The 14,108-nt window shown below is 40.0% G+C and overlaps 1 protein-coding gene across 10 annotated transcripts in view; it reads left to right on the forward strand.

The window, feature by feature from the left end:
- The first annotated feature begins 204 nt into the window (after positions 1 to 204).
- PIK3CG (phosphatidylinositol-4,5-bisphosphate 3-kinase catalytic subunit gamma) overlaps positions 205 to 14,108 on the forward strand; it is a 34,120-nt gene continuing 20,216 nt past the window's right edge. For 4 of the 10 annotated variants that reach the window (XM_044946595.2, XM_025291085.3, XM_044946596.2 and 1 more), the window contains exons 1-7: positions 595 to 746; positions 2,441 to 4,447; positions 7,586 to 7,651; positions 7,764 to 7,989; positions 9,396 to 9,499; positions 11,910 to 12,056; positions 13,580 to 13,670. In XM_044946595.2, the coding sequence (XP_044802530.1) occupies positions 2,453 to 4,447; positions 7,586 to 7,651; positions 7,764 to 7,989; positions 9,396 to 9,499; positions 11,910 to 12,056; positions 13,580 to 13,670 (2,629 nt within the window). In that variant the 5' untranslated portion in view covers positions 595 to 746; positions 2,441 to 2,452. The other 6 variants (XM_006068446.4, XM_006068447.4, XM_006068448.4 and 3 more) reach the window with 6 other exon arrangements.

Here is a 14,108-nt window from a genome sequence, read left to right on the forward strand (position 1 = left end):
CCACTGAGAACTAACCAGAAAAATAGTTCACGTGTGTGTGTCTCATGAATGCATATTTGGTTTTAATCTATAATAATTGGTTTGCACTCTTGAAACTAAAAAAAAAAACAGTTCGTAGAGTAAAAAATACATATACTTTCATGCTTAGTTCTGTGTGCTTTAACAGGAAATGCATTTCTTACACTTTTAAAATGAGCAATCACACGTATAATCAACTTGGTTAAAACTTCCTTCCTGGTAACTGCAACACTTCCTCTGCATCTGGATGTGAAGGGAGACCCAGAAAAGCGGAAGAGTTTAGAAGCACACTGGGTACGTTTGAATTTGTTTTGTTTTTAGAAATTAAACAAATGATCCTTCAACATCGTCGCCTCTGCTGCTTTATCAGGTATTGCTTCCTTCTATTTTTTGCCCTTTGTTGGGTCTGACTCGGAAGAGTGACACTTCCTTCTCAGCCAGAATATTTTTATCTGGAACTGCTGTCGTTCTTCTGACGATGCTGCCGCTGACTGTTTCATCATCTAGTCCAACCCGTTAGTCCAACCCGTGTGTGTGGATATCCACAAGGTTCCGGCAATAGCTTTGCAGGTGCATCAGTCCTTTTTTGTTTTTGTTTGGGAGGAAGAGGGAGGGCCAGCCAGCCTTCAAGTTCTTACAAATGCATGATTCGCGATTTGCTAAACAGTGTTTTTAACGTCTCTCTCTCGTAAAAGGAGAAAGCTTCACAGCCTCAACCATGAAAAGCAGTGAGTATTTAGTCAGCCAGTTTTCTTCTGCATCTCTTATCTTGTAAGTCTGTTTGATGTCATGAAGGGAGAAGAAATTGCTGTGTATTTGCATGTTGCCTAAATTTGGACCTATTTTGTTTCAAGTTAGTGCCAGTATTCGCAGCTTACAGTTCTCTTCTTTGTCATTCTGTAAAGTAGCAAAAGACCAAATAGTGAAGGGCTTAAGCTGCAAGAGACAGTTCTTTGGGACAGTTGGTTTCATGTATTTAGTAAGTGTAACTTCATAATATGTTGACAGAGGGACTGTTGACTTTAAAAATAAATTTAAGTCAAGATTTGAACAGAAGTTTGGATCTAATGAAACTTGCCTTTCTTACCTTTTAATCAAACTCTTCTTTTTGGTATATATCAAATGCTCCACTGTTTCTTAAGTAAATAAATAATTACTTATATATTACACTAACATTAGTCCTTGAAGAATAATATTTTCTTAAACAGGAATTTTTGTTTCACTAATTGATTCTTATTTAGAATAAGAACTACTAAATAGTAAAATCAAAATACCTTATTCATATTTCAATTTTAATATGATAAGCATTTCAATCATTATTTGAAGAGTTTCACACTACAATAAGTAACATTTATACTTAAATGCTTTGTGAAAGTAGGTCCTTATTAACTATTTGTGGAAATAGTGGATAAATTATTGAGAATATATTGGTGAAGTCTAGTTATAGAGATGAAAATATTAGAGCAAAAGGAGGTTAATAGTCAATAGGGGTCCCAAAGCAGGTCCTTCCTTCCAACCTGTAGGCTCTCCAGAGGTAGATGAGATGAATTGGTACAAAGGTAACACTACCTGAAAGTTCATATTTGGAGAGTACAGTCCTGGGGACTTGAGCAATGACAGCCAAGATGCTTACATATTTCATGATTCACAGTAATAAATATCTGCAAATGTTCTTGAGAGGAACTTCACCAATTCTGATCTTTTTGAGTTTTATCAATGAAATGACTACCTCTCCTCACTAGAAAGAAAAAAATGAAGAGAAAAAAAATAGACAGGAAGTTGACGAGGGTGCAGATACCTGATTCAGATAGTTTGAAAAGGGATCATGAGGCAACTTGGATAAGGTGTCTGAGTCCCCCAGGAGACATGTGAGACTGAACAAAGAGGAATAAGCCAAAGGCCTGCTTTCAAAGGGAGTTGTTTCAGCATCTTACATGGCACCTTGTAAACCAGGACTTGATGCTCTAACTGGATTATTTGACTCATCCATGCATTTCAATATGCTTAAAACAATTACCAGTTAGAGCCATTAGTTCATCAGACAGCATGCTAGATCAGTGCTTGACCTCTCTCTTTTTTTAAATTAAAATTTCAAACATAACAGAAGTAGAGAGAATAATCAATGAGTCCCCATCTACCCATGGCCCACATTCAACCTTATTTAATGCTCCTGTCTACCCTCTGAAGTATTGCTAACACCATTTGATGGATAGGAAACAGGCTCAGAGACTATTTAAGCAGCTCCTTCCCCAGTTTCTAAGTGGTGGGGCCAGGATTCCTGGGCCCCTATTCCAAACCTCCTGTGTCCTCCTGCACACATCCCTGTCATTCGTCTACACCTTCTCCTTGCCAGCTCACGGGCCACCATAAAAGGCAAGCACCTTCCCTCTGAAGAGCCCTCTGTTCTTCTCTCTGCTCCCAGGTCACCTAGGGCATGGAGCTGGAGAACCATGAACAGCCTGTGGTGCTGAGAGAGGACAACTGCCGCAGGCGCAGGAGGATGAAGCCACGCAGCACGGCGGCCAGCCTGTCCTCCATGGAGCTCATCCCCATTGAGTTCGTGCTGCCCACCAGCCAACGCAACACCAAGACCCCTGAAACGGCGCTGCTGCATGTGGCCGGCCACGGCAACGTGGAGCAGATGAAGGCCCAAGTGTGGCTGCGCGTGCTGGAGACCAGCGTGGCCGCCGACTTCTACCACCGGCTGGGCCCCGACCACTTCCTCCTGCTCTACCAGAAGAAGGGGCAGTGGTATGAGATCTATGACAAGTACCAGGTGGTGCAGACCTTGGACTGCCTGCACTACTGGAAGGTGCTGCACCGGAGCCCCGGGCAGATCCACCTGGTGCAGCGGCACTCGCCCTCAGAGGAGACGCTGGCCTTCCAGCGCCAGCTCACTGCCCTCATCGGCTACGATGTCACAGATATCAGCAATGTGCACGACGACGAGTTGGAGTTCACACGCCGCCGCCTGGTCACTCCGCGTATGGCCGAGGTGGCTGGCCGCGACCCCAGGCTCTACGCCATGCACCCCTGGGTGACGTCTAAGCCCCTCCCTGAGTACCTGCTGAAGAAGATCACCAACAACTGCATCTTCATCATTATTCACCGCAGCACCACCAGCCAGACCATCAAGGTCTCGGCTGATGATACCCCTGGCACCATCCTCCAGAGCTTCTTTACCAAAATGGCCAAGAAGAAGTCCCTGATGGATATCCCCGAGAGCCAGAATGAACAGGACTTCGTGCTGCGTGTCTGCGGCCGCGATGAGTACCTGGTGGGCGAGACTCCCATCAAAAACTTTCAGTGGGTGCGGCAGTGCCTTAAGAATGGTGAAGAGATTCACCTGGTGCTTGACACTCCGCCGGACCCAGCCCTGGATGAGGTGAGGAAGGAAGAGTGGCCACTGGTGGATGACTGCACAGGAGTCACTGGCTACCATGAGCAGCTAACCATCCACGGGAAGGACCATGAGAGCGTGTTCACTGTGTCCCTGTGGGACTGTGACCGCAAGTTCAGGGTCAAGATCAGGGGCATCGATATCCCCGTCCTGCCCCGGAATGCAGATCTCACGGTTTTTGTGGAGGCAAACATCCAGTATGGGCAGCAAGTCCTTTGCCAAAGAAGAACCAGCCCCAAACCCTTCACAGAGGAGGTGCTCTGGAATGTGTGGCTTGAGTTCAGTATCAAGATCAAAGACTTACCCAAAGGGGCTCTGCTCAACCTCCAGATCTACTGTGGCAAAGCACCAGCTCTGTCTGGTAAGGCCTCTGCAGAGACCCCCAGCCCCGAGTCCAGAGGCAAAGCTCAGCTACTCTACTACGTGAACTTGCTGCTCATCGACCACCGATTCCTCCTGCGCCACGGCGAGTATGTGCTCCACATGTGGCAGTTATCTGGGAAGGGGGAAGACCAAGGGAGCTTCAATGCAGACAAGCTCACATCTGCCACCAACCCCGACAAGGAAAACTCAATGTCCATCTCCATTCTCCTGGACAATTACTGTCACCCCATAGCCTTGCCTAAGCATCAGCCCACCCCTGACCCGGAAGGGGACCGCGTACGAGCAGAAATGCCCAACCAACTTCGGAAGCAACTGGAGGCAATCATAGCTACTGATCCACTTAACCCTCTCACTGCGGAAGACAAAGAATTGCTTTGGCATTTCAGATATGAAAGCCTTAAGGATCCCAAAGCATACCCTAAGCTCTTTAGCTCAGTGAAATGGGGACAGCAAGAAATTGTGGCCAAAACATACCAATTGTTAGCCAGAAGGGAGGTCTGGGATCAAAGTGCTTTGGATGTTGGATTAACAATGCAACTCCTAGACTGCAACTTTTCGGATGAAAACGTAAGAGCCATTGCAGTTCAGAAACTGGAGAGCTTGGAAGATGATGACGTTCTGCATTACCTGCTTCAACTGGTCCAGGTAGGGGAGGCACTCATCTCAAGGAATTTATCTGCATGTACAGACAGGCGCCATATTAAGCCATCTTCCAGTGCACATTGTCCAAAGAGAGTCAATGATCAGTCAAAGTAGGTCTACTTTTTACTACTCAAAGAGTAGTAAACATTCCCTTTTACTTTTTTTCTGTCTTTGAGGGCTTTCCGACCAGCATTTTTATGACGTGAATAATTCCGCTATTTTAGGAGAACTGGCCCAGTGGGAATGAGAGTTTACTCTGTTAATGATAGACTTGACTTATTGAATGCTCCCTTATGCCAAGGCTCCAAGTGATCTACGTATTTTTCATGTATTATCACATTTAACTCTCCCAACAATGTTGATAGCAGTCCAGTTAACATTTGCATTTTATATATATAAGGAAACTGAGGCACTGAGAGGTTAAGTAATGTGCCCGAGGTCACATATTTTGAAAGACAAACTCAAACCCAGAGATCCGATGACAGGTCTGCTCTTTTTATTGCCTCCCAATATCTGCATGTATGCACAATAGTATGTCCTAGAGAGAAAAGATCATACTCTCTGATCATGTTTGTCACAATTCATAGAGTAACATCTCAATTCTGGATGGGACCTTGAAAGCCCCTCTCTTTAGACAGGTCTGGTACTCTGTTTCCACTCTTCTTCATATGCCTTTCCCTGGGTCCAGAGAGACTAAATCATTTGTTAAAGGTTTCCTTAGGAAGTTAGATAAAGGAGGACTGGTTCTCTTGCTCACTATAGTCATTCTCATAGTATATTGTGCTGCTTGACAAGGAGGAGGGAAGACAGGAATTGGAAGAGAATTCTATTTTACAGAACAGATGTGTTCATTCATTAATTCAACAACTCAGACTGAGTGTTTCCCCTTTTCTGGTTGCTGGATATAGAGAAGTGATCAAAACACAGCTGGACTTTGCCCTAGAGTAGCCTGTAGTTCATGGAGAAAGATATCAAATAAGTATACATACAGGCAGATACTGAATAACATATTGTGACAAACGCTTTGAGGAAAAGCTATAGAATGTTATGAGAAAATAGTCAGGGGTCCTGAGGACACTTAATTTACATTGAAGAAGCTAAGGACAATTCTGAGTAGGTGATGTTTTTCAGGCTAACTGTTGGACACCAAACTGTCTAATCATTATCTATATTTATAGGCAGTTTCTGGAGTTTTCTGATGCAAATTTTGGATAGTCTAAACTTTGAATCTTCACCTTCCCATTACTCAGATACTTGAAACATAGCTGGCCTTTATCTTTATCTAATCAAATATAACCAAAGTTTTTCTCTGCCCATGAGTTCAGAGGCTAGCCTAAACACTAATGAAAATTTAATAAAAATGAAAGTATCCTCAGTTTTATAGCTGTCCATAACAAAAAGAACATGAGGCAAATTTGCAAGGGATCTGTTTCAAATCCCAAGGCCATCATGAATTATTTTACATTGTCATTTTCACAAGTGAACTTTGCAGCCTTAGAAAATGAATAGTATTCTTCTTAGAAACGTGTAAATAAAAGAGGTCAGTGATATTAACATTGAGTTTGTGGTCCTAAATTTGAAGAAGAGTAGTCATTTGCAGATATGGCCAAATGACTAATTCATTCCTGATTAAAATGGTCTCCTGGTTGAGACCTGCATCATCTTTACAGAAGTGAAACATGAAGAAGGTCAAAAAGACTCACATTTGGGTTAAAAACTTGGTAACATTTCTGAAGTGACTACTGGTGGCTAAATAACCACATTCTCAGAATTAAGATCTTAACTACAGTTACAGTGGCAGCAATTTGAGCATACGTCATCTTTGAAAGCATGGGGATAATTGAAATATTATCAAGTCAGTATTGATCATTTCCAAACTGGAAAACCAAAGTAAGGATTAGAAATCATACCCAAAATTTCCTAGGCCCTAAAACATAAAGTGAATGGAAATTTCTCCTGTTTCTTAGGGAAAAGGATAGACCATGTCTATTTATAAAGGAAATACTCCTGAGATATTTAATTTTAAACTTCTCTTTATGCTTATAAATCCCATCTATCCTGTAACTTTATATATGCACCTCTAATAATCAAACAGTATTTGTTAATCTTACTGAATTTAAAATTATGATCTATTGCATACGTACAGAAAATGATGTAATAAATATCCATGCACCCATTAGAATTTAATTATTTTTCAGGGTTTTTTTTTTTTTGGCTGAGTAGCATGTGGGATCTTAGTTACCCCATTAAGGATGAACTCGGACCTCTGAATTGGAAGCACGGAGTCTTAACCATTAGACCATCAGGGAAGCCCCTACATTTTATTTTTAAATTGCCCAGGCTGCCCTGGGGAAGCAGTTGAGGTTGGGGGTGGTGTGTGGCAGAGTCTGGGGCAGCCACCTACCTGGACCCTATTTTTTTTTTTTTTTTTACTTTTAATTTGTTCTTTTCTTTTTTCAGCCATAGGGCTGCCACCTATGTAAATATCTCCATATTAGCCAAGTGATGCGAAAACTACTAAACACTGCTAAACCTGAGGAAGCAGATAAAAGAAGAGATTTTCAGGCAAAAAAACCCCTGTATACTCTGAATCAGAGAAGGGAGTGATGATTAGTCTGTTGCAGTAAGAACCTGAGAGGCAGTTCACTGACTTGCTAGTGAGATGCCAAGCACATATCTTGAGCAGAAGAGGAGCTACACAATTTTTAGGATCTTTATATCTAACAGATATTTTTCTCCCCAAGTATACAATATCCCCACTGTCTATTTTCTTCCCAACAACCTTTGTTCCTTCCACTTTTATAGATTTGTCTCCATCTTTCTCTTTTCTATCCTTCCAATAAAAATCAGGTAAGCCCTTCATGGGAACAAAAGCCCTCACCTCTTCATTTTTAAAGTTATCGAAAGCACATTATTGTGAGTCAAGAGTTCTGGCTTCTAATCCTGGTCCTTAAGCAAGTGGTTCACTCTGGCCCAAAGTGTCCTTGAAGAGAAAAGGCTGAACTTAAATGATTGGTCAGATTCTCATCCTCCTATCCACACAAACCCACTAAGGCAGAGACCAATTTTTCTCCATTTCCTGTTTCCTGATTAACCAATGGAGAATGCAGTCCTACAAATGCCAATGTGTTCTTTCCTTAGGCTGTGAAATTTGAACCATACCATGACAGTGCCCTTGCCAGATTTCTGCTGAAGCGTGGTTTAAGAGTAAGTACCTCCATTTTGATAAGAGCATGACATTTAAAAGGTTGTCGAGAATTGACTGATAGATCTGGAGCATTAGTCATAATAATTTTAACCTTCTTGTTTCCACCCTCAGAACAAAAGAATTGGTCACTTCTTGTTTTGGTTCTTGAGAAGTGAGATTGCCCAGTCGAGACACTATCAGCAGAGGTTTGCAGTGATCCTGGAGGCCTACCTGAGGGGCTGTGGCACGGCCATGCTACGGGACTTCACTCAACAAGTCCAAGTAATCGACATGTTACAAAAAGTCACCATTGATATTAAATCACTCTCTGCCGAAAAGTATGATGTCAGCTCCCAAGGTACGGGTGGCTCGATTTTCTTGGTGCTCTTTCCAAATGCATTTGTCTCCAAATATCATCCCTGGGATCCTTCTTCTTCTGGAAGGCAAGTCACACCTTCCTCAGGGTAGCCAAGAATACATTTTTAAGTTTTCTGTCTTTCTTCAGTAAGCAAATATCAAGTTCTCCCTTTACAAGTTAATAAGTTTTGAAATTACATTTATATTCTAATGATGAATGTATGATAATAGATGTTAAACTCTTTGAAAAATTAAAACTGCATTATGCAGATGTAAGATGTATTTTTAAAGAGCAACTGTGCACGTACGCACACACAAAGATTAGTTATTTCCAAATATTTACCCTTTCTGCCCCATCTTTCAAAACATGCATATAATTTTCAAATCTTCACTCTTTCAAAGTAATGAATTATTGAGAATTTTTTCAATTTTTTAATATATATGTATATGTATACATCATAGGTTGTAAGATGTATATATATTTATTTATATATGTGCTTCTTATAAAAAATATATATCACCCCCTTTATGTTCCAGGGTTGTCTTATCTCTAAGAAATTCTAAATGAATCACTCTTCATCTATATTCCCATTGGTTTTGGTTGATATTACATTAAATTAAAGCTATTAACACATTTTTCTGGTCTATTGAGCTGTATGAACCTTGAGCTAGGAATTATCTCTTATCATGCTTGTATACCTAGATTCAGCATTATAGCTCGTAATGGACCCTCACTAACATACTCAACCAATTTTAAGCTTTTGAATATTTTGATTTTCCATTTTTCCCTTTGATTCTTTTCCAATATACCAATAATGCTCTCTCCTAAAAATAATGGTGATAATAATCTTCACTTTTTTGTTGTTGTAAGAAAGAAAGGGGAAAATTTATACTAACCTCCAGTCTGTTACCCAGGCAGTAATTTTCCATTTATATATTTGCCTTTAGAATTTTGAGGTTGTCATATTATTTCCATACAACCTAACTTCCTCTTTTGAAAAGAATTTACCAAACCCTAACCAAATTCCATTTAATATGGTCTTCAGATATGTTTCCTAAATCAGATGGCAGTTTAAAGTTTCATATGTTGGAAAGAAAACTATAGTAATTCCCTAGCATTATTCATAAAGCCTCCTTCTGTACCTGTCTGGGTATGCCATTTCTGTCCAACTGTTGGACAGTTTCTGTCCCCTGTTGCAACGTGTGTGCATAGTTTTTTGCTCTCAGTAAGCCTGTCACCCTGAAAGGTTAGTTCCTCAAGGACAGAAACCTACTCCCTTTTCTCCTATTCTTCACCTTACCAAATGTATAGAATGTTGTGAATATGTGTGACTTCAGGAAATGTTGTAGGTGATATTGGTAATTTCTTGCACTCATATAACTCTTGTGTGCTTTTGACAATTACAGTTATTTTCCAACTAAAGCAAAAGCTTGAAATCCTGCAGAATTTGAATCTCCCCCAAAGCTTTAGAGTTCCATATGACCCTGGACTGAAGGCAGGCGCACTGGTGGTAGGTATCATCTTGATATGTCTTGACAATGTCTCTGCCTGCTTCATCAGGCCTTAGTGGATAAAAGCTGACATTTACAGAGAGACAGGGAAGCTGGAAAGTCCCTGGATGGGCTTCTGTCAAGCCGTTCCTCAACAGCTAGATACTAGGAACCTCAGCACTGGGCAATCTCCCATCCATTTTAAGTCAGCTTTCTTGAGGAACCATTTGTATACAATAAAATGTATCCATTGCAAGTTTACAGTTCAGTGAGCTTTGCCAAATGTACACAACCACATAACCATCACCACCACTTCCAATTATTTTGGCCACCTGATGTGAAGAGCTGACTGGTTAGAAAAGACCCTCATGTTGAGAAATATTGAAGGCAGGAGGAGAAGGGGATGACAGAGGAACAAGATGGTTGGATGGTATCACCAACTCAATGGACATGAGTTTGAGCAAGCTCTGGATATTGGTGAAGGACAGTGAAGCCTAGAATGCTGCAGTCCATGGGGTCACAAAGAGTCAGACATGACTGAGCGACTGAACCGAACTGAACCATCACAAAATCAAGACAGAGAATATTTTAATAGAAATTTGTAGAAAAAATTCTTTTGTATCCCTCTGTGATTAGTCCTGTCCTCCTTCCGTACTCCATCCTGGATAACAGATCTGTTTTCCATCATGAAATTTTGCCCCTTCTAGAATGTCACAAAGTGGAATCATACAATATGTACTTTTTGTTATAATCAATCTTTTTAATTTTAGCCATTCAAATGGGTATGAAGTAGTACTTCACTGTTATTTTTAGTTTTATTTAGTTTCATCATTCCCTAATGATGTTGAGCATCTTATCATGTATTTATTCTTCATTTTTTTTGAAAAGCTTCTTTTCATATCTTCCAATCATTTTTAATTTGGGCTACCGTTTTATTCTTATTTACAAGTTATTTATATATTCTGGATATAAATCCTTTATCAGGTATGTAGTTTACAAATATTTTCTCCCAGTCTATGGATTACTTTTTCATTTTCTTATTAATGTATTTCCAAGAGCAGAAGATTTTAATTCTGATTAAGTTCAATTTATCATTTTTTCTTTTATGGTTCACACATTTTTTGTCCTAAGAAATATTTGCTTCATCCAGTGATTTTCAACCAGGGGTGAACCCCCACCTCCTCCACCAAAGGATGTTTGGTAATGTCTGGAGACATTTTTGATTGTTCCAACTGGGACCATGCTACCAGCATCCAGTGGGCAGAGACCAGAGATGCTGCTAAATATCCTACAATACACAGGACAGCCTCCCCCACCCCCCACAAATAAAAAATTATCCAGTCCAAAATTTTAGTGGTGCCAAAGTGGAGAAACACCTCCTAATTCAGTATGCCAAGTTTTTTCCCTAAAGTTTTAATTCTCATATTTAAGTCTTTAATCCATGTTTAATTTTATAACAATTAGCAGTAAGCTGGCTCTTTAGCAAAAGCATACACTACCTACTGTCTTTTTGAAGTTAGAAATGGGTGCATGCTCAGTCACTTCAGTCCTATCTGACTCTTTGCCAGGCTCCTCTGTCCATGGGCTTTTCCTGGCAAGAATAGGGGAGTGGGTTGCCATGCCCTCCTCCAAGGGATCTTCCCCACCCAGGGATCAAATCTGCATCTCCTGCATTGCAGGTGAATTCTTTACTGCTGAGCCACTGGGGAAGCCCTAGAACTTGGTAGGAATAATGATATAGTAATACAGCTTCATATCATTTGGGTTTTTTTAAGATCACATTTTTGATCCATAATGAATTCACTGTTGGCTAAAACTCCTAAGATTTTCTATTTGGAAAGAGTGGCTGCTAAATCACCTTGCTCCCACCTTGAATTCATTTCGATGTTATGTAGGCTTTTTGGAGGAGAAAGGCATTGTATAATATCTGAGTGCAAGAGTTTCATTTATTGCTGTTAAATTTCATCTTATTAGATTTGGCCTAGAATTAGATTGCATCTAATTTTGCAACAACCATGTTTAGACACTATGGTAGCAACAGAACTCTTTTTTCAAATTAATTCTTAGAATGAGGCCAAATATATAAACAAATAACGGCCAAATTGCCCTGTGTTAGAGGGAACATAAAAGTACAAGAGTCCTATGAGAGTGGAATATCAGAAGATAGGATATGCCATGCCTCTTAGGCACTCCACAGATGCTTGGGTTTCCTGGGAACACACTTTGAGAAGCGTTTTAAGCATTGTGAATTGCTTTCACTAGCATTTTTGGATTTGGTGAAAATGCCATGCACATTTTTACCCAAATCACTAAAATCCTTCAACTGAAAACTTTTTCCTAGGTGTTTATAGTGATGCTTTGCAAGAAGATGTATGTCTCCACAATGTGTTTTCAATTGTGTGTAGGAAACACGTGGCTGTTTTCTTACAGATTGAAAAATGTAAAGTGATGGCCTCTAAGAAAAAACCTCTGTGGCTTGAGTTTAAATGTGCTGACCCTACAGCTCTATCAAATGAAACAATTGGAATTATCTTTAAACACGGTGATGATCTACGCCAAGACATGCTTATTCTACAGGTATACTGCTGCTAAGGATTTTTTTTTCAGCTGTTCAAAACAAGAAGTCTGTACTAGTTGTAAAAAAAAAAAATACCTTCTACTGACCCTGTTCCATTCTCCTATTTTGTATAATGAACAGTGATCAAGGATACCATAATAGAGTTTTCATGGGGGGGAGTATGGCCACAGACCATTAGATATGAATCTAGTGAGCCTCATGGTTCTGTCCACTCCTGAAGAGATGCATATGCAGCATTCCCAAATAAGCTGAAACACATCCCGCACCTGACTGCTTTTCTATACACCCCATTCCTAGTGTGGTAACGTGGAATAGAAATACATTGACCCCCAAGCATCCACTTTATTCACATTCATTGATTCATTCACATTCATTCATTACACACTCAATGGACATGAATTTGAGCAAACTCCAGGAGACAGTAAAGAACAGAAAGACTAGCTGCAGTCCATGGGGTTACAAAGAGTTGGACACGACTTCGCGACTGAACAACGAACAACATACACTCACAGATGTTCTCCTTACATACATCACCTTTGGTATATATCCACATACACAAATTCAAGTGAATGATCTGACAGGATGGAGGGAGAAGATGAACAGGGAGATGATTGGAGAATTCATGCAGTTTACATAACAAGAGTGAACAGATTTTTAGAACAGAAGGTGGATGACGAAGGTATCAATGTTGATCATTTTCATATTTTTAAACATACATTTTAGCTTTGCAGATTTGTAAAGTAATATTTACTGTACCCTAGTTGTTCAATACTGTAGAAGTAACATAATTTCTAATATGTCATGTAGTTGATTTAAAATAGGCAAGCCATGGAATCAAAACTATGGTACAAATGAACTTATTTATAAAACAGACTCACAGATATAGAAAGCAAAACTATGGTTACCAAAGGGGAAAGGGTGAGGGGGATAAGGTAGGAGTTTGGAATTAACAGATACACACACTACTACATATAAAATAGAGAAACAAGGACATATTGTATAGTACAGGGAACTCTACTCAGTATCTTGTAATAACTATAATGGAAACGAATCTGGAAAAGAATGGGAATAATAATCATACCCACACTAGAGGGTTAATGCAAAGGATCAACATAAAACAGTCTCAGTGAATGTCAGGTGTCATCATTGTCATTGTCACTGTTGCCCTGGTTGGAGCCCAAGAGTGCCTTATGGATAAAAATGTGTAAAGATGCTAGAATGGGACTTATATTTATTATGGAAAATATACATAACTAAGAATAATAGATGAATCATGGCTAAAACCTACCCCCAAAGAAATCCAACTTTCCTCTTCTCCAAAGTACCACTCTGGAGCCAAAACTGAGGCTCCCAAGGAAGGGAAACATTAGAGTACCAGGTTGACAAATAAAAGTACATTCATTACTTATATATTTTACATTCACTTCAATATTTTGTGTTACCAGAAAAGATTGTTGTCATTTTTAATGGAGAAGAGAAATACATATTTGTAAGAGAAAAGTTTTTGTGTTTTGATGCCCAGATTCTACGAATCATGGAGTCCATTTGGGAGACTGAATCTTTGGATCTGTGCCTCCTGCCATATGGTTGCATTTCAACTGGTGACAAAATAGGTATGTGGGGACCTCGGGAGATGAATAGACTGCTCAGCTCATTTGAAAGGCCATCGTCCCAGGGGACATCCCTGGTGGTTCAGTGGTTAAGACTCCCATTTCGGGGGCATGAGTTCAATCTCTGGTTGGGAAACTAAGATTCTGCATACCACATGGTCCCCCCAGAATTTTTAAAGACCGTCATCCCTTCAGTGTAGGCTTTTAATAAATGAAAAATTACAATCATAATCCATGTAAAAGGAAGAAGATATCCCAAGGCTAGTGAATGTGACTCTCAGTTTAGTATGGACGTGTTGAAAATACATGAATGCATGATTGAATTCCTTGTGACTACATATGGAAATGATTTTAACAAGAACTTGTTCCCTCCTCTAAACTTTCACTCTTTTCATTGCACAGTAAACTCTCTCACAAAAAACATTCAAAAGTAGATGGAAA

The sequence above is a fragment of the Bubalus bubalis genome, chromosome 8 (genome assembly GCF_019923935.1).
Source record: "Bubalus bubalis isolate 160015118507 breed Murrah chromosome 8, NDDB_SH_1, whole genome shotgun sequence".
Taxonomy (NCBI): Eukaryota; Metazoa; Chordata; class Mammalia; order Artiodactyla; family Bovidae; genus Bubalus; species Bubalus bubalis.